This window comes from Etheostoma spectabile, chromosome 14 (assembly GCF_008692095.1).
Source record: "Etheostoma spectabile isolate EspeVRDwgs_2016 chromosome 14, UIUC_Espe_1.0, whole genome shotgun sequence".
NCBI classification, from domain to species: domain Eukaryota; kingdom Metazoa; phylum Chordata; class Actinopteri; order Perciformes; family Percidae; genus Etheostoma; species Etheostoma spectabile.
The window spans coordinates 17,473,692-17,497,669 of record NC_045746.1 but is presented as its reverse complement, the minus strand read 5'-3'; the positions used below and the strand labels follow the sequence as shown (position 1 = coordinate 17,497,669).

General features: G+C 39.8%; 1 protein-coding gene and 1 long non-coding RNA gene across 7 annotated transcripts; one reads left to right on the top strand and one right to left on the bottom strand.

Annotated features, from left to right (window-relative positions):
• Positions 1-1,407: 1,407 nt before the first annotated feature.
• thrap3b (thyroid hormone receptor associated protein 3b) lies at positions 1,408-21,247 on the bottom strand. 6 transcript variants are annotated; one of them, XM_032534900.1, is made up of 12 exons: positions 16,487-16,875; positions 13,106-13,254; positions 9,294-10,103; positions 7,995-8,612; positions 7,465-7,631; positions 7,187-7,298; positions 7,008-7,083; positions 6,132-6,307; positions 5,492-5,726; positions 4,876-5,025; positions 4,110-4,179; positions 2,828-2,954 (listed from the first exon to the last, which is right to left on the bottom strand). In XM_032534900.1, exons 2-11 carry the CDS (start codon positions 13,219-13,221, stop codon positions 4,150-4,152), a joined length of 2,490 nt encoding a protein of 829 aa, XP_032390791.1. In that variant the 5' UTR covers positions 13,222-13,254; positions 16,487-16,875; the 3' UTR covers positions 2,828-2,954; positions 4,110-4,149. The 6 variants fall into 6 exon arrangements, 5 of the variants coding, with proteins under 5 accessions (XP_032390788.1, XP_032390787.1, XP_032390790.1 ...); XM_032534897.1 differs by lacking the exons at positions 4,110-4,179; positions 16,487-16,875 and adding an exon at positions 21,016-21,247 and having other exon boundaries at positions 1,408-2,954; XM_032534896.1 differs by lacking the exon at positions 4,110-4,179 and having other exon boundaries at positions 1,408-2,954; positions 16,487-16,874.
• On the top strand, positions 2,996-6,647 carry LOC116701286 (uncharacterized). Its single transcript, XR_004334884.1, has 3 exons — positions 2,996-3,076; positions 3,336-3,340; positions 6,635-6,647. It is a non-coding gene; the product is annotated as an uncharacterized LOC116701286 (long non-coding RNA).
• Positions 21,248-23,978: the final 2,731 nt, after the last annotated feature.

The following is a 23,978-nucleotide window of genomic DNA, read 5'->3' as shown; positions in this document are numbered from 1 at the left end:
ACATAGAAAGAAGTGCAGAAGATTATAAGCTGCTCAGCCAAAACTATTTCAAATGCCTTGAAATGGCATCCAAAGCCTGAACGACAAGGGAAAAAACGGTCAACTGCCATTCAAATGGATCGAAGAATAGTCAAAATGGCAAAGGCTCAATCAATGATTAGCTCCAGGAAAACCAAAGAAGACTAAAGTTACCTGTGAGTATTGTTACGATCAGAAGAAGACTATGTGAAGCAAAGCTGTCAGCTAGAAGCCACTGCAAAGGCCCGTTGCTGAAAAAAAGACATGTACTGAATAGGTTGAAATTTGCCAAAAGACACATTGACTGGCCAAAGGAGAAATGGAGCAACATTCTGTGGACTGATGAGAGCAAAATAGTTCTAGGGGCCGCAGACAGTTTGTCCAACGACCCCCATGCACTGAATTCAAGCCACAGTACACAGTGAAGACAGTAAAGTGTTTCTCATGCTGTGGTGTTGGGCCTATTCATTGCATACCAGGGATCCCGGATCAGTTTCAGTGCTTCAAAATACTCGAAGAGGAAATGCCTTTTGAATTTCAAACAAGACAATGACCCAAAACACACCAGTAAGGGAGCAAAGTCTTGGTTCCAGATGAACAAGACTGATGATATGGAGCGGCCAGCCCAATCCCCGTACCTCAATCCCATAGAAAACTTGTGGGGTGACATCAAAAATGCTGTTTCTGAGGCAAAAACCCAGCAATGCAGAGGAATTGTGGAATGTGGTTCAATTGTCCTTGACTGGAATACCTTTTTACATGGAGTCAACCAGGAGTTGGTTGACTCCATGTAACACAGATGGGAAGCAGTTCTCAGAAATATTAACTAAATATTGGTGCAGTGATTCAAAGTACTGCAAACCCCTGAGAATTTCTTCAGTTCATACAGTAAATATTTTACTTAAAATGCCAAAATGCAAATACTATTTTTTTTTTAACAGCATAATCTTCCTTATTCTTCACTTTCTGTAAAGGTATAACACAAACTTGATCAATTTTGGTCAGGTTTTGATTAGGAATTGAATGTGAAGTGTTCCCAATGCATTGATATTATGGAATTAAAAGCTATTCTAAGGATTTTGAGCATTATACACTTTTTTTTTTTTTTAAAACACATTGCTATTATTCTGAACACAAGTGTAGGTGCTAGTGACCAGTTTGTGGCTAAGGTCAAAGTTATCACTTCAATACTTTTATACATATTGGTTATGGTAACAATAAGGTCAGAAATTAAAATAAAATTGGTTGCAATTATCTTTTTTTTTTTTTTTACACATACTGCAGTGGGGTATGTAAGACCCCATACAATAAGGAGGTAAATCAAAAAACATTTAACACATTTTTACAGTCAGTTCATTTGTAGGTTTCAAAAATCACAATCACAAATTCCCCTGAATCAAAGAAAATTTTATTTAAAATTAAAAGACAAAGTACTCCAAAGCTCTTGAGAACAGTAAAAAAGTTTTCAGCCTTAGATTAAACAAAAGTCCTACAGTTCGGTTTAGTACATGCAGTATGTACAGTCAAAAGTGATACGAAGCAGCACAGTGACATTCACAAAACTAGTTCTGCTAGTTGCGTCAACTCGTCTCAAAGATATACACTTTCATCACTGCCTTTGACAAAATGTTTCGTCAAAAGGTTTAGGGTTTCACTTCACTTTTTTAATGTTCAGGTTCTCTGAGAAGATTAAACCTGTCTTTTGTGTTAAGAGATTTACTGCAATTTGTATTTAACAAAAAATGACCATATTTGGTTTTGATTTTTCCCCTCCCGAGATGTTAAGATTACATTACTTTAGGTGTTTTAATTCTATACATGTATTAGCCTCTTGCAATAACCTTTTTATTATTAAAATCTAAAAAAAAAAAGTTGCCAAGATCCTAAATTCATATAACAGACAGAAAACCTACAGTAGATGACCAAAATCCAGGGATTTTGGTGCCAAATTCTTTACAGTTCTTTTTAACTGAAGACACCCACAAGCAATGAGAATAATCTGCAACACACATACACGTCTTCACTTCCTACGGAGAACTACAGGTGAAGTGGCATAATATGAAAAAGCTTGGATAATATATTTGACAAACATCAATCGTTCAAGGGGTTCAATGTTTCATGTTTGATTATTTGACGATCATGAGCCCTGAGCCCACTACTGATTGGTCCCGGGGAGCAAAGTATGAATCAAACGTATCATGCAGTAACATCAAAGATTTATCACAGCCCCAAAAACAAGATGTAAATTCCCACAATTAAAACGGGTACAGGTGTACCTCTCATAGCCGGGGCTGTACCTTCGAAGAGACTACACAAGTGTTAATATTTATATTCATTTTCTAAGGCACAAATGCATATATTTTTGTCAGGTTTTCAGAGAATATTCATCTTTGTTGCCCTAGTATTTTCTTTCTTAAAAAGATTAACAATTAAGTCGACCAGCTTCAAAACAAAAACTCGCCTTTACATTTAAAAAAAAGACGTGACAAGTAACAGAGTGCTGCTCTTCATTCAAGTCAGCTCTTTCTTCACTTTAACTGTCAGAAGGCTCAAACTCACTAAACACATTTTTTTTTAACAATTAAATGATGAGATGATGTGGAAGGTAAAATAAAGAAGAATAACCCCTTCATCCCATCACCGCTGTAACCGTTGACACTGACGCGCTCGTGAATATGTAGATGATGATGGAGTGAGTGGATCTACTGCTTCTGAGCGGCGGCGGCGGCTTCTCCGGGGTTCTTGGTTTCTTTACGGGCTACTTCTATGGTGTCATCTCCTGGCTCCCCCCCTTCTCCTCCCTGGAACATGTCATGGGTCCACTTCGGGCTGCTGCCCCCCTTACGGTAGACGAAGCGTCCCCGACGAGGCGGGAAGGAGCCCCGGCCTCTTCCACGGTTGTCTACCCAGGTTTTCTCACCATCCCGATCATCATGCTGAAAGGGGACACAAGTAACATTAAAAGGTCAATTCAGAGTTCCTTTACACAGCAGGAGAGTTGAGCCCGGTGCTGGTGTTGTCCCACCCCAAAGCTCAACACTAGACCAACTTATAACCTGTCCAGAGTTGAGTTTTTTTTGCTGTGCAGCATGTCACTTCTTATGTCAAGATTAAAGCCTTTACTTTGGTTGAAAAATAACCATCAGATGCTTTTCAATAAAGTGATTTAATGACTAATGATGATTAAAGCTGCACGTGCAGCACGTGCGTGCAACGGGCCCTCACGACTCCCCGCACATCTGGGAAACTGGCAGGACGCTGGTCGACGCAGCTGCATTTCCGCGACCATCAGACTTGCAGAGTGCGAGGCGCTGGAGATTATGTACTGTAAATTTTGGATCACTCCTTGTGTCCACTATGGTGTTAGACAACAAGCAGTAAACATGCATTATGGTGCTCTATATCGTGTATATCACACCATGGCAATTTCATGTAAATCAGATGATGCTGATTTCCAGTCAGTAGGTAGCGCTATGACAATATTGGCATGTCATGTCCCTAGACCTGGACTCTTATTAAGCATGTGACATTTTTGCAGTTTGGACAATGTACAGTCTAGTTACAAAGCACATCTAGTATTGTGGCGTAACATGGAAATTTGACTCCTTTTTACAGCAACGCCGTTCGACCCAGAGCAAAAATCTTCAAAAGTTAACTTTGGCAATGTCTTTAGATTGTATTGACAAATTCTGAAGTCAAACGGGTTAAATCTGTAGGAAGAGTTTGTTAAAATACAATGCCAAATGGTCAAAAACATCCAAAAATTGGACAGTAAATTATTATGATGTATGGCTGACTTTCTGTTGCGTTTAGGGGAAGGCTCCCAGAAGCTTTTGTTTTATCTCTGCAATCTTCGCTGGCCAATGTTGTCGGTGCTCGGGCCCTGATAAGACCTCTGCTCTCTATCAAAAGGTGCTGAAATATGCCCCTAAATAAATATTAGAGGTGTTTTCACTGCTCTCTCTAACATTAGACAATGTGAATGTGAGAGATACGTCTGTTAAAACAGTTTTCAATCGCATAGTGGGTCCTTGAAGTCATTTTACATTGCCGTACTTTGGCTTTTGCTGAATCAACACACCATAACCTACCTGCAACCCAGTGCTGACTAACTGCCTCACCCTCCCTGTCTTACAAAGGGACCTCCACCTCATCCGATCTCTGATATGAAAGCAGAGTTGAGTTATCCTATGGGCCTGTGATGTGCGAGTCTAACGATAAAGTACACTAGCGGTGAGCACTTTTCATAGGCTACTTTGTTGACGGATACTTGTTGTGTTTTCGGGTTACAGTACATAGGTTAATAGGAAAATCAAGCTGGTTGCAACCTCAGAAAATCAGCAGCTGAAATCACAATCTCTGCCAGAATCGGATGGCAAAAAAGTAGCCTATTGAGATTTTTTTTTTTTTTTTTTTTTTAAGAGCAGGGGAAATTAGACCTCAGCTACAGTTCATGAAAACTTTATATATATTGGTGTAAGGTGGTCTTTCAAAGAAACAGAAATTACTAATTGTTGTTAGGTATACATGAGAAGAACTGGGTTCATGCACTTTTAAAAACTTGCCCCTTTCCCTCTCTCTCCCTTTGCTTCCTGGCGCCCTCTGTACTATCAGCTGTAAATTAATGCAAAATTGTCCTAAAAATAAATCAAATTGTGAGCATTTGTTTTGTGATAGCATTGCTCAACATAATAGTTTGATAGGCTTTTTTACAGCAGGCATTTGACACTTGGAATAGTAGGTAAACAAAATGTGTAAATGTTTGACTGGGACAAGTCAAAATGTCTCCAGTGAAAAATGTCTATGCTTTTAGGGCTTTGAGTGCCACTGAATTAATTAGTAGCTCCAGCGGCTCACCAGGTAATACTTCCTGCTCTTGGGAGTGTATTCAGGGTCCCACTCCTCCTCGGGAGGGCGCACTGCAGGATTCATATTGGCAGGGTTTCCATTGCTGTTGTTGCCTGGATAATTGCCCCTGTTCCACCCTCTCCCTCTGACTCTGGGGAACTGAAATCAAAACAACAAGATGGATTTAAACTTGCATTCATGGGACAAACGCATTGTTTCTATAATAAGATAAAATCTTTATCTTAAATATTTAATATTTTTGGTCCAAGTTAGAGTAAAAAAAAAAATAGACCCAGGGACAATGAGAACGACAGAACACAGAAATAAAAAGCCATACTGATGGAAATCAGGCATTTGTTTTTAGTGATGAGGTGAAGTTCCACTGATTTACACTACATTACCTTAATTAAAATCAGGTAGTGCATGGAATATGTATGATAGTGTCATCATTATCATCATCATCCACATTATGTTCCTTAGCATTAGGAGGAAGGAACAGAGCAGAGAAGCGTAGTCTACTGTGATGCCATTAGGACAAAGAATTGCAAAAAGATGAGATGTCAGTACCTCAGTGAAAAAAACTAATACAGCTGAAGAGATAAACAAAGCACAGACAGGAACTTACAAATCCACGGCCTCGGCCTCTCTCTGTGTTGTGGCCCTCATAATCTCGAGGGCCTCTGTCTCCGGGCCCACTGTAGTCCCGTGGAGGATAACGTGAGTGACTGTAGCCCTCCTCCAATTGCTCCATCCCCTCTCCTCCCATGAACTCTTTACCTCTGAAAGGTGGAGGACAAGGGGATGGAGAGGATGAGGAGGAAGAGGAGGATGGAGAGCGATCCCGTTTCTTCTTACCCTTCCTGTGAGCACAAAAATAAAAGTTGAATGCAGGAGTCATAAAAATGAACTTTACAGTCCTCTTTCACAAAAACAACGCCCTGAGCGCGTTTTCTTCTGCGCCTGTCGATAACGCCCTCTGGAAATTCTTAAATCTTTACATCAAGAACCCTTTAATTCTGACGTTAGCGCAATGTTATTTGTCATCCATCTTAGCGCCTGACTGGTTATTTTTCGATATGTGCGGACATACATATGCGGGGAAAAAAGGAAGAGGCGGCAATTGCCGCTGGTGTAATCTTCCCAACATGGCAACATATCCATAGTAACAATAGTAACCACTTCCCTGAACACTTTGTTCCCTATTGCCTTGTTGCTGGACTGAAACCTCTCTAAGGGAAAAACTTGAGACAACAAATTGAACGTACTTGGATTTCTTGTGGTGTTTCCCAGATTTCTCAGAGGACCTCTCTCTGCTGGGTCCTCGGGAGCCTCCAGGGCTCCTGCCTCCTTCACGCTTGTACTCCTTCCCACCAAACCTCTTACGTCTTTCAATATCCAGACGAAGGTCCATCACGTCGCCTTTGAACTTTTTACTTGGATCCTGCAGAAAAATGTGTTAATTAGCCACTACACCAGCTGTTTGTAATACTATTGGACAAATTAATAATGAATTCTATTAGTTATTTGGTAAACGTGACAAGACAATTACAAAAAAAAACTTGAAAACAAACATCACTTGCTTACAAATAAAGATGCACAACATATATCAAGTATGGCGTTCCCTCTAGTGGTGGAGACAAAATGTGAATACTGACAATTCTTACTTTAAACCCCACACAACATTATGATGGTTACTTATGCAGTAAAGCAAATAAACACTAATACATAATATTCTTAAATAATTACTTTTCACAGTTTAATATTAAAGTATTTGTGGAAACCAGCAGCATGCATGTAGCTTATTCAAATTAATTGATTTTCACATTTTTTCGTAGCTTGATTTTTTGCTTTTTAGGAAAAATACTTACAAGGTAAAGGCACTGATAAGCATCCCTTGAGAGGCTTGGACTCAGGATCTTAATTCACTTCCTTATAGCCTTTGCTTGGGTTCGTACATACCCAATCAATAACCATATCTCATAGGCTGGGGGGCTTGCTTGGCACTTACAAAACACAATTGGGCTCTTTTGATTTAGAAATATGCATCCTTTGAAAGAAAAGCACAAAGCTGAACACTGCTGCTTTAGATCGTCTCAAATTTGCTTGTTCCAAATACGTCAAATTTCAAAATGGCGGGTCACCTTGTAGCTCGTTTCCTCCATATCCTCAAACAGCTGAGAGTGCCTCTTAAAGACACTTGGGGAAACATCGATTCTCCTAATAGAGGAGGAAAAAGCATCAGTAGGCAATGACTGTAAAAAGATGGAAGTCCTTTGTTGAATAAATCTGTTAAGATCAGATGATTAGACATTGTAGATACCTGTGGATTTCTGGGCTCTTTCTTGGCTTCATCATTTCTACCTCTGCAGCTTTTCTTTGGTACATGGCAAAGCGCTCACTTAGACTCATGTCTGAGGATTGGAAGTGTTGAGCTGCAAATAAAAAATAAAAAACGTATTCCCGAAACAGCAGCACCAGGTAATCGACATGTAATCAGGTAATGAAATGTCTAGCCAATCTCCTCAACTGTCCAAAGTCCTGATGTCTTATCTTTAGTCTGTAGAGGTTGGACAAAACCATATCCTTATCATACTTTACCTTTGATGTAGTGCACGATTGAGACTATGTGCTGAGCAAACAGCTCAGAGGGGCTGCGACGGAGCTGGGCTGACTGAATGTGCTGGAAAATGGAACGAAACTCTGTATCTTTCTTAGTGGGCTTCAGTAGTTCTCGGGGCATGAGGCGTTCTTTAGACTGGGAAGAGCTGAGAGAACAGAAGAGGTGAAGAACAATGAGAAGTCAAAATATCCACCCTATTGGGCCAAATATAGGACGAGAGGGTTATATCATGTTCTCTTTTTTTGTATTCACGTATTGAGATATTCTTCTTATTGAATGGAGTTAGAACATACAAAATGCTTTTACAACATATTTTTTGTGCGTTAATAATTTATGCATTAATACACAGAGTGGAAATTTGAACACACACACACACACACACACACACACACACACACACACACACACACACACACACACACACACACACACACACACACACACACACACACACACACACACACACACACTATTGCAGTCGTATATGAACAGGTATTGCTAAACATACCTGGGCATTTCATCTAAAGAACTGATTTTGAGCTCAAAGTCGTCCCTTGACGCAGACAGATGTCGTACAGGTGACTCCTCACGAAAAGGGAAAGCTCCAGGAAACAGTGGCCGCTCCTTCTCTCTGGCAGTTGGAAGAGGGGACGGACTCCTTCTGGACTTCTCCTTTTCTTTCTTCTCCTTCTTCTTGGACTTCTCCTCCTTCTTGGAGTTGTGCTTGCGGCTTCGGTACAACTCCTCCTCGATATGATCTACGGGCTCTGCCTCTTCGGTATCTCTTCGGGTTTTCTCTTTAACTGACGAGTAGGACGTTGAATAGCTTGGCTCATCCCCCCATTTCCCGAAAATGTCGCGAGCTGTGAGGGTTGTTTTGACTTCACCCTCCTCTTCCATGTCCCTCTCTTTCAGCCCGTGAGACTTCAGGAACTCCTCTTCTCCAGCATCAAAGAAAGGCATGGTCTTGTCTTCCTTGGAGTCGCTGAAAGAAGTGGACGAGGTGTTGAAAAGGTCTCCAGACTTGTTCCCTTTCTCTAGTTCTCCATCTGTTTGGCTCTCCTCTTTATCGCGACCATTCTCCTTTTCAGCAGCCATCTTTCTGCTTTTGTTCTCAGCCAAGAACCTGAAACAGAGAACCAAACTGAGCTTTAGTACCAGCAACGCCACAACTCCATTCGTAATGTTTTATAAGATTATCAACTTCTTTCCGTCTGTGAATCTAATCTTTTTGCCTTCCTTTCTCCAAACGGACATAGGCCTAGTACTTATGCACGTTTTGAATATTCACTCTCATTGTGTTACACTTGTGTATCCCAAACCCCAAAAATATAAAAAAACTGGGGTTATTATGCAAGGAAAAGCTGTTTACATTTACATTTTGACAGTTCAGGGGGCAAATTCAGTTTTTCACTGACAGTGGAGTATCATTTGGGACATTATTCTCAGTGTTAGTTCACTAACTCCTCTACTCATTACTAAATTTCCCCAGCCAAAATACTCTTAAACTTAAAAATAAAAACAATAACTTCAAATCACTACTGCCGGCTTCACACAATGGCAGATCTTGTACAACAAATAAACCTATAAGCACCAAAGAAAAGAAAAACAAGCCCATCCATAAAGCAAACAGTAGAGATCACGACTAATATCATAATAATTATACATTTTTATTCTGAATATGTATATTTTTTAGTCTGTATTGCCCCAGGGGATCGTTGAAAAAAAATGTTAACATTAAGAAATAAAAATAACGTTTTATAATTTGTTAGAAAAATTTGAATAATGATAAAAGTAATAAACATACTTTTTGAAGGCAGCAGAGATCACAGTCTTATCTCCACATTTGGCGTCTTCCTTTGAGAAGAACCCAAAGCCACTGAAGGAGGCCGTTTGTCCAGACTTTGTGGGGCTCTTTGCTGGAGGAGTCACGGTGCCGATAGTTTTCCACAGAGGACCGCCACTCGCTGATCCTTTGCCTTCCTCAGGAGGACTAGTGGGAGCATCCTCCTTTTTAGTTTCTGGGCTGATTCGTTTAGGGCTGGTGTCATAGTCAATCCATTTACCTCCAGATACTTTCTCGATGGCAGTGCCGTCTGCTGCCTGGCCTGATTTCTCCGCTGGACTTTCTAACTTTTCCTTAGCATCCTTGGTGCCAGGCTTGCCCTTGCTGCTGCGATGACGTGGTGTTGAGGAACGGGACCGCGAGGAGAAGCTGGAGCGCCTAGAGCGCCGAGATCCTCGCGAAGACGAGCGGTCAGAGTAGTGAGAGCGGCTCCGGCTGCCTGAGCGCTTCTTGGGTGTGCGGGAGCGTGATCGCCCCCTCCTGGGGCTGTGTGAGTGGTGGTCCTGGTCATGGTGGCGATCGTGCCAGCCTCCACCACCACCACCACCACCCCCACCCCCCTGCCAATTGGCCTTATAGCCATAGCCGCCGCCGCCTCCTCGGTTCTGGTAATGACCACCACGTTGGTAATAGCCTCGGTTTCTGCCACGGTAGTGGAAGGGCCTCCGATAGCCTCGGTTGTAGCCTCTGAACCCACCTCTGTTGTTCTGATAGTCCCTGGTAGGATAGTTTCTGTAGGACGGAGAGTGAGAGCGGGAACGAGACCTGGAACTGGATGAGAGAAAGAAAAGACAAAAAGTAGAATAATTATATAATTATGTTATTGGGGGCAAAGCATGTCTTATGGCGTTACACAGTTATTTAACCTTGCAAGTCAAGAGCCACGCAGTCAGGAAATTTAAGCAAAGAACTGTATCCAGAAAACCTTCTCTTGCTATATGAGTGACACTGCAACGACCCTGGACAGAAGACATAATGAACACCAAAAACAGACAAGTCTGTCTGTGAACACCAGGCCAAAACACATCACAGCGTCTACTGCATTGCTCCCACATGCAAGCACTTTTCACATGATCAAAATTCACTAGTTCCAATTATTGAAATAGGAATGTATGCTAGTTTTCTATGATTCTTTTATAGTAAATAAAACATCTGTTTGTCTGCCGGTTTTTGGCTGTTGAACAAATTATGCAATTTGTAAGATGCCACCTTCTGCTAATTTGAGGATTAATAGAAAATAGGTGTTAGTTGCAGCCTTATAAACTATAATAAATTGTACTTTTGCAAAGGTTTAAAACAAGATTAGACTGATAATTCAGTTATCTGACCAGCAGAGGGAGTTTACGACAACTTCTCAATACCTCTTTTACTGTGGTAACCTTTGAGATTGAAATAACGTGTACACAATGGCCCCTGGTGGTCCAAATGATATCATGGGTAGACTTGACAGCAGACAGAGACCTATTACTGCCCATGTGTCAACAGGGGGCCATGTAAGCTCTCTGATGACAGGGAAGTATCTCCACTGAGCGCTGCATTGTCTCCGTCATTCACTCCGAGAGGCATAATTACCTCTGAAGTGAGAATATTACAAACGAGTTACATGTGATTTCAACTTGAAGACAAACGACATGATGGCAGACATCAAACATATCACCATGACACTATACCTGCAAATAAGACAGCAAACTGTAAATTCACTTATCAAAGACAAATAAAAGTCATCCAAACTAGAGAAATGTAAAGTAGCATTTACATTCTGGGATATAACAAATGTGACTTTAATTGACACAATGTTAACACTGCAGCTGCCCTGAAGGCCTGTAAAGCCACAGACAAAAAGATTAAGTTTTACAAGTACATGCCAACTACATACCTACCTTTTGCACCTTTTCATTAAAGCAGAGCAATCCTGAACAAAAGACAGTATATTCCCACAAGCAGGCTTGTCTTTCTGGCTTTAATTTATGTGTTGGACAAAGGGTACACCCAGGACAGAACCTGCTCTAATCCACAGAGGGAGGAGGCAGTGAAGCGGGAGGGAGATAAAACAAGGCCAAGAGTACTCACTCTCTACTCCCTTTGACAAATCATTGACATGCAGTGTAGCAATGCTCTGTAAAGAACAACTCACTGACTGTGAAAGTGCTTTAACTCCCGAGCTTCAAACACAAACATGGACTGACAACAACAAGGCAGCCAGCGTGGGAAGCACTCCCTCACTTAAGGAAAACACAATAACATTAAATTAAAAAAAATCATTATATTGGGTATAAGGGTTGACATCTTAAAACATGAACACGTCACAAATATAGATGACTGGAGATTTCTAACAAGAAAGAAGGTGAGCTGATGCATATAGCTCGAGGTTTTGTCAGCCTTACTCCCACAAAGAAAAAAACATGTATGCAAATTGAGAGCATACCTAGAATGAGTGGGGCCTGATAAGGAAATAACTTCCTGGTATTAAAATCGATGCAGCAGGACTAAATATATCATTTTTTTATGCGAAGTGTTGTTCTTCCTTGTCAAAACATGTTGCCTTTGGGTGCCCAGATAGCTCAGTTGGTGGAGCAGGTGCCCATAAGCAAGGATGCCGGTCTGGACTGCTACTACCACACAGATTGACACTGCCAAGCCTCCTACTCACCAACAGCAGATCGATCACACACAAAATGGTTGAGCTACAAATACACACGGGACTGATGCGTGATGATTGTCACAGAAACATGTTTGAGCACACGGCAGCTAACAGCTAGAAGCTAACAGGCTGAGCTAGCTACCAGAAGGATAGAGACAGGGTAGGTGAATTTAAACCATGTCTGAGTAGAAAACGCATCTTATCATCACGTAAGGGCCCTGTTCATATATTGCTCGTATTGTCTGTCTGTTAAGAAGCACAACGGCACTCTAAAATTGGCCCCGCCAACTGCCGTTTTAGCTTAGTGGAAGCTCCTAGACATACAGTAGCTGCAGCTACTCCGTGTTGCCTGCACCGAGTCGGCTTGTTTTTTTTTTTTCCTATCGACTGTGCTCGCATATTTATAGCAATCAAGATTAACTTAAAAATTGACCGGAATTCTCCTTTAACATTCTGGGATAGGGTAAAAAATAAACGCTCTGGCTTGCATATCTTTACACCACTCACAATTGTCTTGGGTGGGGCCAAGCTCTGGATGCAGCAACAGTAACCTTGCAAAAATAGATAGCGGAGATAGGGGAAGGGACAAAGCCTGACATTTCAGCACTGCAAGTTTGGCAAACCAGACAACCCATAATGCAACTCAACATTGGACAGATGGGTCAGAGATACAGCTGTTGTATGCTTGTAGCGGCTATTGTTGCCTCAAGCCTCTGGCCTCAAGCATTGGTCTTACATCTTTCTAACTCCACACCTAGGGATAGTCGGTCGCCTTAACAATTGATTAACAATTATTCATTCGATAAAATAAGCTGGACGGTTTTTCCATTAGAAAGCCAATTTATAACTGACATGGCCTATGTTTGACCCAAAACCAGAGTAGGCTACATTAGGAGTTCAAAGAACAGATCAAGCAAACAGCATATTACTTGAATGGTGAAATAAATAACACAAAATAATGACTTTATTTAAAACTGCCTGTTGCTATGCAACTGGGGGTGAAAACAGCTGCTCAGCTGGACTGGAAGTTGTCCGTTTAAATAAATAAATGAAAATGAAATGTATTCACCACATACACAACAAAAAGGGGTAATGAGGTAGGTAAATGTTAAAAACAGAAAGCTGGATTTACCTATAGCGACGTTTTCTGGATCTTGAGCGGGAGCGGCTCCTAGAGTGAGATCTGGAGTAAGATCTGGATTTGGACCTGGAGCGGGACCGAGCTGGAGAATCTGGAGCCTTGGACATCTTTGCACTTAGGCCAGTATTATTATTCTTTTCCTTAAAAACATAACAAGAAAACAATTCTTATTTGTTTTACTCAATATTCACAAGGGGAATGAAACAGATACCAAAGGTTATGTTAAACAATTATGCTCTTCAAAAGAAAACATTGCATCAGACAGCTGGAGCAGCATGTAAACATAAGCACATGAGCCGGCAGCAAAGTGAGACAGGTAGAGCTTCTGTGCAGCAAGATGCTGCTGAGTAGAAGAAAAGGCTGGCTCAACAGACATGAATCAACCTAAATCGTGCAGCTATCCAAAAAAACCTGACCTTTCCAATAACAGGATACAGCCTACAACACAGGATCAACTTCTGGGAATTTGTCTTCTTTACAACAATATGTATCAAACAACACTAATTAAGCTACATAATCAGCTCCGTGGGTAACTGTATTGAATTGATTTCTGGTATTAACAGTCTTTTGCCCCAAAATATACAGTCCTTATGCTGGTGAAAATAAGTTATAAGTTGTGTTATCTGTTAATCTGTTATACATTTTTAAAACTCTGATCTGAAAATCATCAAGATAATCTAAATACCACTGTATTCCATGCTTTTAATAATGCAAGAATGATTTGTTTTTGTTTAACACCTTCTGGAACACATTTAGATAAAATGTAACTTTGGATAACAAATAGTGCTTCAGTTAAGTGAACTTGATCCCCAGGCTAACTACTGAATCAACATTAACTGAAAATGACAACAATATGCGCACCATTGCATCATTTATCTTTACTTTTATTTTCTAGTTTCTGCTAAGGGGAAAAAAATAAATATTAAAATGACTGCAGCTTTTGTCTATCTTGCTGCCTATTTGCAAAGATGCTCCATTAATGCCTTAAATGTTTTCTCTTCATGTATTTCTCTCTTCTACAAAGAGTCTTCCTAAGAGTCTCTTAGAAAGCAGCAGCCCTGGTGCAGGTAGTGCTGCTTTGATGCAGTGGGGCAAGGAGAAACTAGTACAGAGACTTCCTAATTTTGAAAAGGCAACGTCTCTGGTACTTATGACATCACTCTGCTATTCCAAAGGTTAAACTAGTGTCTGAAGCATTTGCATCGTATTTAAGATTCCCTTTGAGAACCCAATAAACATGCATAACAGCGTTTTTTCACCGAATATTGAAAAAGAATGCTAGTTTTCTTTCAAGTTTATGCGTTAAACAGTTGCTATGAGCCATTGGTTGCCATGTGTTCATGCAGGGTTTCCCGTTTCCCCTGTCTGTCCAAATCTAAAGTAGTATACTTAAGTGTTTTATTGACCACCGAAGGCCTTCATTGCTCTTCTCCTGATCCTTAAACTTTCAATCCACATAGAGTACTATGCCATGCCTACGTCACACTATTTGTTTGTTGCCTCTCTCAAAAGTACATCCATGTGTATCATTTCAAATGTAAAGTCAATATTATGAGTATGAGTTGTATCGCTGAAATTCTCAACAAGCAGGTTTCATTGAGTGAGTTTAAAATGCATAGCGGTGCAAAAGAAGATAGTAGCCTAAAATGATAGAGACCTAATAATAAGCATTATAGGCAACAATTAAGTCTTTTGAAGAGTTTGTCTTCATAGCATCATCTCTGAATCTGATCTTGCCTGCAGACTTATGTATGCACTGAATTATAATCACAGGGAGGTGCATCAGTAAGTTGACTCAAGCTGTTCACTACATTAACTACTGTATGCTACCAAACACCCAGCTCTCACCTTGACATCAAAACAAAAACGGAAGCAAAAGTGAGCATGAATAATTTTAGGTTTTTCCATTTCATCACTGGCAAAGATCTTTGACAGTCTGCATAGCTGTATGCCCTGCAAACATCTAATACAATAAACATTTGCATGCACATTAAATACTTTTTGTTATTGTTTATATGCTGTCTCAACTCATTATCTATCACATAATGCGTGATCTGATGTAGTTAATGGTGCAGAACTGGCCCTGCTTACCTGAAAAGTAGCTAGACGGGTTGTGTAGGTTGATGTCAAACTAAAGACTGACACATTATAACCATTGAGGAAAATGTGTGTAAAACTTGCAAACCAGAAAGGCACAAGGAGACAGTAACCAAACACTGGGTTAGAGTTGCTCAAGTCAAAGACAAAGTGCAATTTAAGTGTTTTGATAAATGGTGTAAATTCCAAAAGTTATGGTCTGGTTCTTGAAAGTGCATACAATGTAGTATTTAAATATTGATCCCTGTCGATTATATTACAAAATGCAACTGCAAAAATATATAATCGGATAGCTGTTTAATTTAACAATTGCAGATGTATTTGATGTACCATTGGGAATGTAATTAAGTACATTTACTCAAAAACTGTAGTTGAGGTATTTAGTTGAGTGTTTCCATTATATGCTGCTTTATACCACTACTTTTTATTCAGATTTCAAATTCTGTATATATTAATACAAAATGTAACTAATAAATAATATTATGGATTAAGCTACCTAACATAAAAATAGCTCCAAATTTACCAGCTGCAACAATAAAGTGATGTTCACACTGATGCATCAATAGTTATAATACAATATTAAAATGTATATGACTGAAATTGGTAATTCTCAATAATGAGTACTTATCCTTTTGGTACTTAAAGTAACGTTATATTTTTCTTGCAATATGTTCTATTATATTAAGAGTCTGCTCTATTAATCTGACCACCGTCACTTTGTCACGTCATCTGTTTCCAAATGCGCTCTATAGTTTAGTTTATTCATAGACATTCAATTTTAGTTCATGTACCTCTTATTTATTTTTTAATAGTAATATATCATGATCTGAATATTTTTTTCCACCACTGGGTCTAATATACACGTCACCAACACAAGCCACTGGGTTTAATGGTCATTTTGGTTGTATATTTAGCTAATGAACTGCGTTAATAATCACTATGTAAGGCTTTGTGCGAAGAGATAATGTAAGATTAACCTTAGCGTTACCCGTGTAACGTTACCGCAGAGGAAAAAGTACCAACATCTCAACAGCAAATAAGATTATATAACGAACTACAAATAAAATACTGTAGATATAAAGTTAGCTTTGCTTGGCGTGCAGCTGCGGGGACACAACACTGTGGTCAATACTAAAGTCCAATAAAACTGACTCGAAGCCATCGATCCTAAAAGAACCGACGTTAACGACATGCTAAACGTTACCAATAACAACGCAGTTACTGACTACTACTTACTGACTGATCAGCTAAGCTACAAAATAAAATTACATTTACCTTTTCCCGTTTTCACAAGACTGGACGAGGCTCGTTTTTATGAATAAATGTTTTCAGAAGTAGAGTAACCTTTGAGGCCAACCTGCTCGTCTGGTCCCTCCTTCCTGGTTTTACTCTACGAGTGTAAACGGATGTTAGCAACCTAGCTTGTTAGCAGCGGACCGTTACCAACTAGGCCACTAAAACAGACGCACTGAGCCTTTAGAATAGGCCAAGAGTTCGGTCGGCTGTGTCCGTCGCCATGAGATATATCCGGGGATTCTTATATGCGTTTGTCAATTGTGCTAAATGTGTGTTTTTGGCGGCATTAAGATATTACGGTAGCTAACGATCGACACACAGTTAGCTCACGTTGCTATCTTTGGCACGCTCAAATCACGCGATATTTTGTGTGCCGTAAAGTGTAGGTGGGAGGAGATGGGAGAAACTTTCCCATGAGGGTGTAAAATGCAAAAGGAGAGCTCATCATCTGCTGTATTTCTTCTGCTGTAACACCTGTGACACAGGAACATAGCTGGAGCCCCCGGGCCTCATGTTCTCCTCCTCCCCCTCTTTGACAAATTACTTTAGAATACAGTGGAGGAAGAAGTATTCAGATATTTTATTTAAGTGACCTTAAACTAGCAATAGCCTACTACACTGTAAGTAAGTAGCATCACAATATAGAAAGTATTAAAAGTAAAAGTAGGCTACTTATTACGCAGAATGGCCCATTTTAGAACAATAGCCTATGTATTATATCACAGGACTATACTGAACTGATGCATAATGTCCACATTCCACAGCCATAGACTGTATAAAATATGGTGGCAGCTGGTGAATGTGCCGATAATTTGCTTAACATACTGCTGGGTAGCAGGGTGTGGTCTCAACAACTGTCCTGTTTTGGATACAGACTGATTTTTATTTATTTATCGCCTGCAGTCTGTCTACAAGATCTGGTAATATAAAGCGTGACCTACCTTAAGGCCCCTATCATGCCAGTTTTTATTGTGTATTAGTTGCACAAATATTCTTATATTACCAAACACATTGCCAGCTAATATCTCACATTTAGTTCCTGGTCAGAAAATTAAGAGAAAAAAAATCCTTCTGCACATATATGACCAAATGACTTGTTGGTTTTCCAAGACTTGCATTTAAGTTTCCCTCACCAAATTTGAAAAAGAATTCTGCATTATAAGCCTTAATAGTGCCATGCATACGTTAGTAAATGAATAAATCTAATTAAATGATAATAATAGTCAGGATCCTCACACACTGACCATTCAACATTAACTATTTACATTCCCCTAGCATCTCACAGCTTTAGAAATGTATGTCTTTTTTTGTTTGTCTGTGGTGGAAGATGTTTGTGCTCCCCCTCACACACACAGTTGTCTTTTAGCTTGACGTTGGTGTCCACAGGGTCTGTGCCGTTTGTAGTGTTGTGCACTATTTTTATCAGACTAAAAGCCACATAACACCTCCTATGACAGAGGCAGATTCCATCCTGAACACCACACAGGGCCAAACACAAATACTCTTAGTTAGTTACTGAAGTTGTGTTCTGTCTCATCTCACGGACATGTTTTCTGTTGGAGATGTGAGAGTAAGTAGTAAATGAATAACAGATCTATCACAAAGACTTCTTTCATATTTGTGTTGTAAAAATCTGCTGACTGACTTGTGAGGATGTAATCATTTCTTTCTATGGGATGAATGTCAGAGTCTTTTAAAAGCAAAGGAATGTGAGTCAAGTTTTTCACCAAAATATAAAAACAAGACATTTCAAATAAGAGTAAAGCTGAATCACTGGCGTCCCTGCCTGAAAGACATATCTTCTTGTTGTGTTGTGTACCATCTGTTCACCTCAAGGAATATTTATAATCCCACATGGTGACGAGAAAAGCAATCCTCAACTACTAGATTGGAGTGTTGTCTCAATTTCCTTTTTAATACACAATAATTACAATTGTTGTTTTAGTCCCACTTTTAATCTCCATTGTGCATCATCATTCAGTCAGGTGTGATTAACAATAGTTTTATGTATACACTGTCTCACTATTAACATGACTCATACACTATTTTAGTTCGTCCTGTACGACTCATTTACTCATCTACATTTAATTGTCTCAGTACTTTACTCTGTGCCATAAAAATACAGATTAATTTAATAAGTAAAAGTACTGGGTATTGGTGACTGCAGTGTTGAGTGTCATTATCATGACACAATGTTTGCATAAGGGATTGTGTCTGATTTTGTATACAATCTTCCTTGTTGGACTTAGTGGTTGTGCCTGTACTCTGTGATTCTGTAAAGGGCAAATTATGTCACATGAACATGATCATGAACTTCATCTCCAAAGAAAAAGAGTCACTTTGTGCATTTTGATATTGCAAAGATCGCAGAACAAAGCTCATCATTCTAAAATCATCTTTTAATAAGAAAATCTGGTGCATTACAGGCCCTGAAGGCTGGCGTCTCAGTTCAAGCACTGAGAGGATGTGCAGCTGAGCCTTAAACCTAGCTGTCTGTCCTTCATTCTGCACAAAAACAAGTCTGGTCCATCTAGTCCACAGCCTGCATTAAAGACCTGGTTTGAATTTTCACAACTCCTCATTGCACGCTGTGATAAAATCACTCCTCGTTGACCTTCTACAGAGATATGCAAACAGTTTCTAGTCACTGTCATTTTCCTTTGCAGCACAGGTGTTGTACACTTGGACTTGCCAAAGTTAAAATTAACTCCCAACAGATCTCTCCTTCAATGGGAGACCAGACATGGCTCCTTGTCTGTCATTCACTGTTATGAACTGTTTATGGTCTCACTGGAGGTTTGAATTCCAAGGGGCAGAGGACAACTCTGATCAGTGAGGTCATGAGATGAAAGTGAAGTAAAAGTCAGTAAGATTAAGTGGGATTATGGCTGCAACATGAAACTTGTGGAGCATTTGTGTCATCATTCAAAATAGAGCAAACAAGCAACAAGCAAGAATACAATTACAGTAAGCATCTTAGAAACATACAAACAGTTCCAAAATGTCTAGGGCTTGGGCTTTAATGTAATGCATCATGTCAGATTTTAGAGCCCAACTTTTTTTGTTGCCAAAATTGATTCATCTGCTGTTGCCAAGTACTGAACACCATATTTGATCTTTTTGGGGTTATTAGAGTGAGCATCAATATAAAAACGATAATGCTACAGTTTTTTAAAACACATGTGTTCAATTATACACATTTTAAAAATGGCAAAAAAAAGCTTTTTTGGCACAAACATTTTCCCATTAGACCAATGCATGTAAGTAAATGTATTAATACAAGTTTACATACAGTTATATTAATTAGTTTTTATGTTTATAGAGGCTTTAAAAATCTTCCTTGTAGCCTAGAATTTTTGTTGCCTTGGTGAAAAGTTGCTGAGCACGTTTGGCAGATCAAAGCCCTACTTTACTTTTACTATTAATATTACTGTTACACCTTTCAGTTTGATATCAGTTATGACCTTATGGCACTAAAAAGATCACCGAGAGCTTTCAGTTTCCTATATATACTTATATTTGCCCAACATGGCACTCATGCCCCTTTGGCTCCATGCCCTCCTTATCTTTTATTTAGTGATAAGATCTTTCCATTTTTTTCAAATGTTTTCTCATCAAACAAACCTTAATGTTTATTTTATTTATTTTTTCTCCTTCTGAAGTACAACAAGTAGAACTTCCTCTTATTGAAGAAAAAATGTATCAAAAGTAAAACACAATGAACTTACTTAGAGACTGTTAAATCTTGCACTACTAAAAAAAAAAAAGCTGTAAAGACCGTGAATAAGTCTGTGAAAAGTACTCAGATCCTTAAAAGTAGAAATAGCAAAATGTAAAAATACTCCATGACGTCCTGAATTTAAAATGTTACGTAGAAATACAGAAGTTGTATCATCAAAATGCACTTAAAGTATCAGAAGTATCAAAAATAAAAGTACTTTATGAAGATTTTTTTTTTTTTCACAGTGTTTTAGTATAAGATTCTGTTTTCATCACATTTTGTAGTGGAGCTAGTTTTAGATACTTGATATACTACTGCATGGATTAGTGATATAGTGCTGCATATTATATCATACAAGCATGGTATATACGTTTTTATATGTACAAAGTAACTAGTATAGGTCAAATAAATGCAGTGGAGTATAAGTGTAAAATAGCATAAAATGGAAATAATGAAGTAAAGTACCTCAAAACTGTATTTAAGTAAATGGACTTAGTTAGATTACACCACTGATTGCTAGTAATTTTTATTTTTATTTTATTAATTTATTTAATTCTTCCTCTCATTGTAACTCTTTTTATTTCTGTTCCTCCTGTCCTGTGTACTCCCCTTCTGGCATTTTGTTCTCAATAGGATTGTGCTTTTTTAATTCAATAAAGAAAAGAGAGTAAGACATTGAAACCTACAACCCCAATTACAATGTGTACTAACTCAGCAGTGCTTAAAAAAACAATAACACATAGCTGCACAAAACATGAGCATGAGCAAGAGAAAAGAAAAGACTCACCTTGCAGGGGAGAGTGAAAGTGCCGTGATCAGAGAAGAGCAAGACGTCTTTTTGCTTCCTCGTTTATGGAAACGTGTGAAGAAGAAGACACCTCTGTGATTGCTGTCCCCCAACTGTCTGACAACCACTTGGTGAAATCACATCTCAATTATAAATAGTTCACTTTCTGGAAGCGTTTTCAATGATGTTGTTTGAAGTGATGATCTGTGAGTTACAGAATGTGTTTGCTTTGACACATTAAGATGGCTGCAGGGTCGGCTGGTGATTATTCCTGGAAAATGTAATATGTGGAGTTTGTATTTGATGATGGATTAAAGGTTCAACACCAAACAAACCATGTCACAAACCCCACCTCCCAGCTCCCACCCACACAACTTGTCAACTGCCTGTATGAACTCAAATCATGGATGACCACAAACCTACTCAAACTCAACAATAATAAGACTCATGGTGGTGGCCCTTGCACCACTGTTTAGAATAGTTGGAGATCTTGCCCTGGTTGTGGATGGCTGCTCCAATTCCCCATCTCCTGCGCAATGGGCGTCATCCTGGACTCCACTTTTTCCTTCCGGTCCCACATCAACGACATCACCAAGTCCGCTTTCTACCACCTCAAAAACATCTCACGGCTCTTCACTTCTACATTCAGCAACTGAGACACTCATCCATGCTTTCATCCCCTCCCACCTGGATTACTGCAATGGTGTCCTGCCTGGACTGCCCACCAAGGCCCTTAGCAGACTCCAGTATGTCCAGAACTCTGCTACCAGGGTCCTAACCCACACAAAGCCCAGGCAGCATGTCACTCTCATTCTCCAACAGCGCCACTGGTTGCCAGTCAAGTCACGTATCACCTACAAGATCCTCCTGCTCACCTACAAATCTCCCCATGGACTCTCACCAAAATATTTCACAGATCTCCTCCACCCCTACACTCAGTCACGTTCCCTGCGGTCCTCTGACCAGGACCTGCTGGACACCCCCTGCTCCAGGTTGCAGACTTTTGGGGACAGGGCTTTCTTTTTTTCTTGTTAAGCAACCTTGGGTACCTTGAAAGGCGCTATGTAAGTCCAGGTTATTATTATTATTATTATTATTATACACTACAATTATCTCATTTCATTTGTCATGTGAAGGATGGGCAGGCTGGATCACTCGGCTACATGACGTGTTTTTAAATGTGTATCCTGTTGCTTTTGGCTGAAGTCCAGTATAAATTTAAGCAGCTAGTAGGTCGATCCTGCTCCGCCTTGGCCCATTCACAGCAACACTGAAGCTCCTCAGTCAGCTTGATATCTCTGCTCCCACACTGATTGGGCCATAAAGCAACAGAGTCACTGTGGGACAAGAGATAGCATCCTGAAACAAGGTAAAGGCCTGGGTATTTATGACATCCCATTGTTCACGTACTCAAACATGTACAAACCATGATGCGTCAAGTCACATAAGTGTCATTCATGACACAGTCATAAAAGTGGTTATGCAAAAAAACAGTCGTCCAGGAACATGAAGAAGAAATACACAACAAGACAACATCATTGTCATGCTCTATTTTGAGGATCTCACTCAGTCAGAACTGGTTCAATGCATACTGTATTTGTCTGATGCCATCAAGCTAACATTCGTTAATTAGGACATAGCACAAAGTACAGCTGAAGCTGATGGGAATGTCATTCGTTTTGCAGGTATTTGGTTATAAACCGTAAATATAGAACAAGTTTTTGAGGGGTCACCACAGTTACAATTCATCCTGGAGGGGGGACATTAATGTGTGCACTGAATGTCTCAGAAATCCATCCAATAGTTGTCGAAACATTTCACTCAAAATCACAAATGTCAGCCTTATGATTACTTATGATACATGAGCTGGGAACCATGAATGTCTGTCCAAACTTTTGACAAATGTAACTAGATAAGTGAAAAGTTTGACCTGCTGGTGGAGCTAGAGGAAAGGTCAGAGGATAAAATAAAGTATGTATGATCGATCCTGTGGGCACCATGAATCTCTGCACCAAGTTTGAAGGCAATCCATCCAATGGTTTTTATAACATGTCACTAGAAAACAAAAATGTGAACCCCATGGTGGCACTAGATAAAAAGTCAGAAAATCACCAAAAACAGTAGGATTCATCCTCCGGGAAACTGTGTGTACTAAATTGTATGAGAATCCTTCCAACAGTTGTTGAGATACTCTCTGTCTGAACCAAAATGGTAGACCGACCGACAGACATCGCCATCGATGAGTTAAAAATACTGCTGCATTGCACCTGTCTCATGCAGGTGAAACTGGAGTAACGTTACCATGTAAACAATGTAAACATAATAGAATATTCACAGCATGGAGAGTTTGTTTGCAGGGCTGCATTGTTTGGTAAGTAATCTTTCTAATTACAAAGTCACCATCCAAACCAAAGCAAACAGATACAGACATGTCCTCCCCTGCGGGTTTCTGTCCAGAATCACATCTCTATGCCAAATGGCAGCGTGGTCACACTGGAACAAGCTCCAGTGTATTTTGTTAGACATTCGATATGCTAGCAACGCTGTGGCAGATGCACCGTGACCCAAACTGACTGGCTGCTGCAGCAAGGAGAGTCCTGTCTGACGACAACATTACCTGGGGCTGAAGGGAAAACTACAGTGACCACAAGGCTTCTAATATTTGATTGCTAGAGTGCATTATAGCAAGTGGACAGCAAATCTCATGCACACACCTTTGATCCTTTGGCTGGACTTTACCCCAGAGCTGTCTGGGGTCAGTTCTCTGCTCCGTGTGGCACTGAGCCACAGCCAAACAAACACTGTGACTGAAAACAGAAGCACCCTGTTAAAAGCTAACCTTTTTTTTTTTTTAATTCTTTCACACATACCATCCCATTTTCCCAAAGACACTTGAATGTGTTTCCTGTCTCTTTGCACTGTCGACAGTCAAATTAAGGCAAAATGAGAATAATATTGAGTTG

Coding starts and splice junctions, on each gene's coding strand:
- thrap3b (XM_032534897.1), bottom strand. CDS start 13,221: ATGTCCAAGGCTCCAGATTCTCCAGCTCGGTCCCGCTCCAGGTCCAAA. Junction 7,299..7,464: donor AATCGTGCACTACATCAAAG/GTAAAGTATGAT, acceptor TTTTATTTGCAG/CTCAACACTTCCAATCCTCA. Junction 2,955..4,875: donor AGAGCAGGAAGTATTACCTG/GTGAGCCGCTGG, acceptor GTCCCCTTTCAG/CATGATGATCGGGATGGTGA.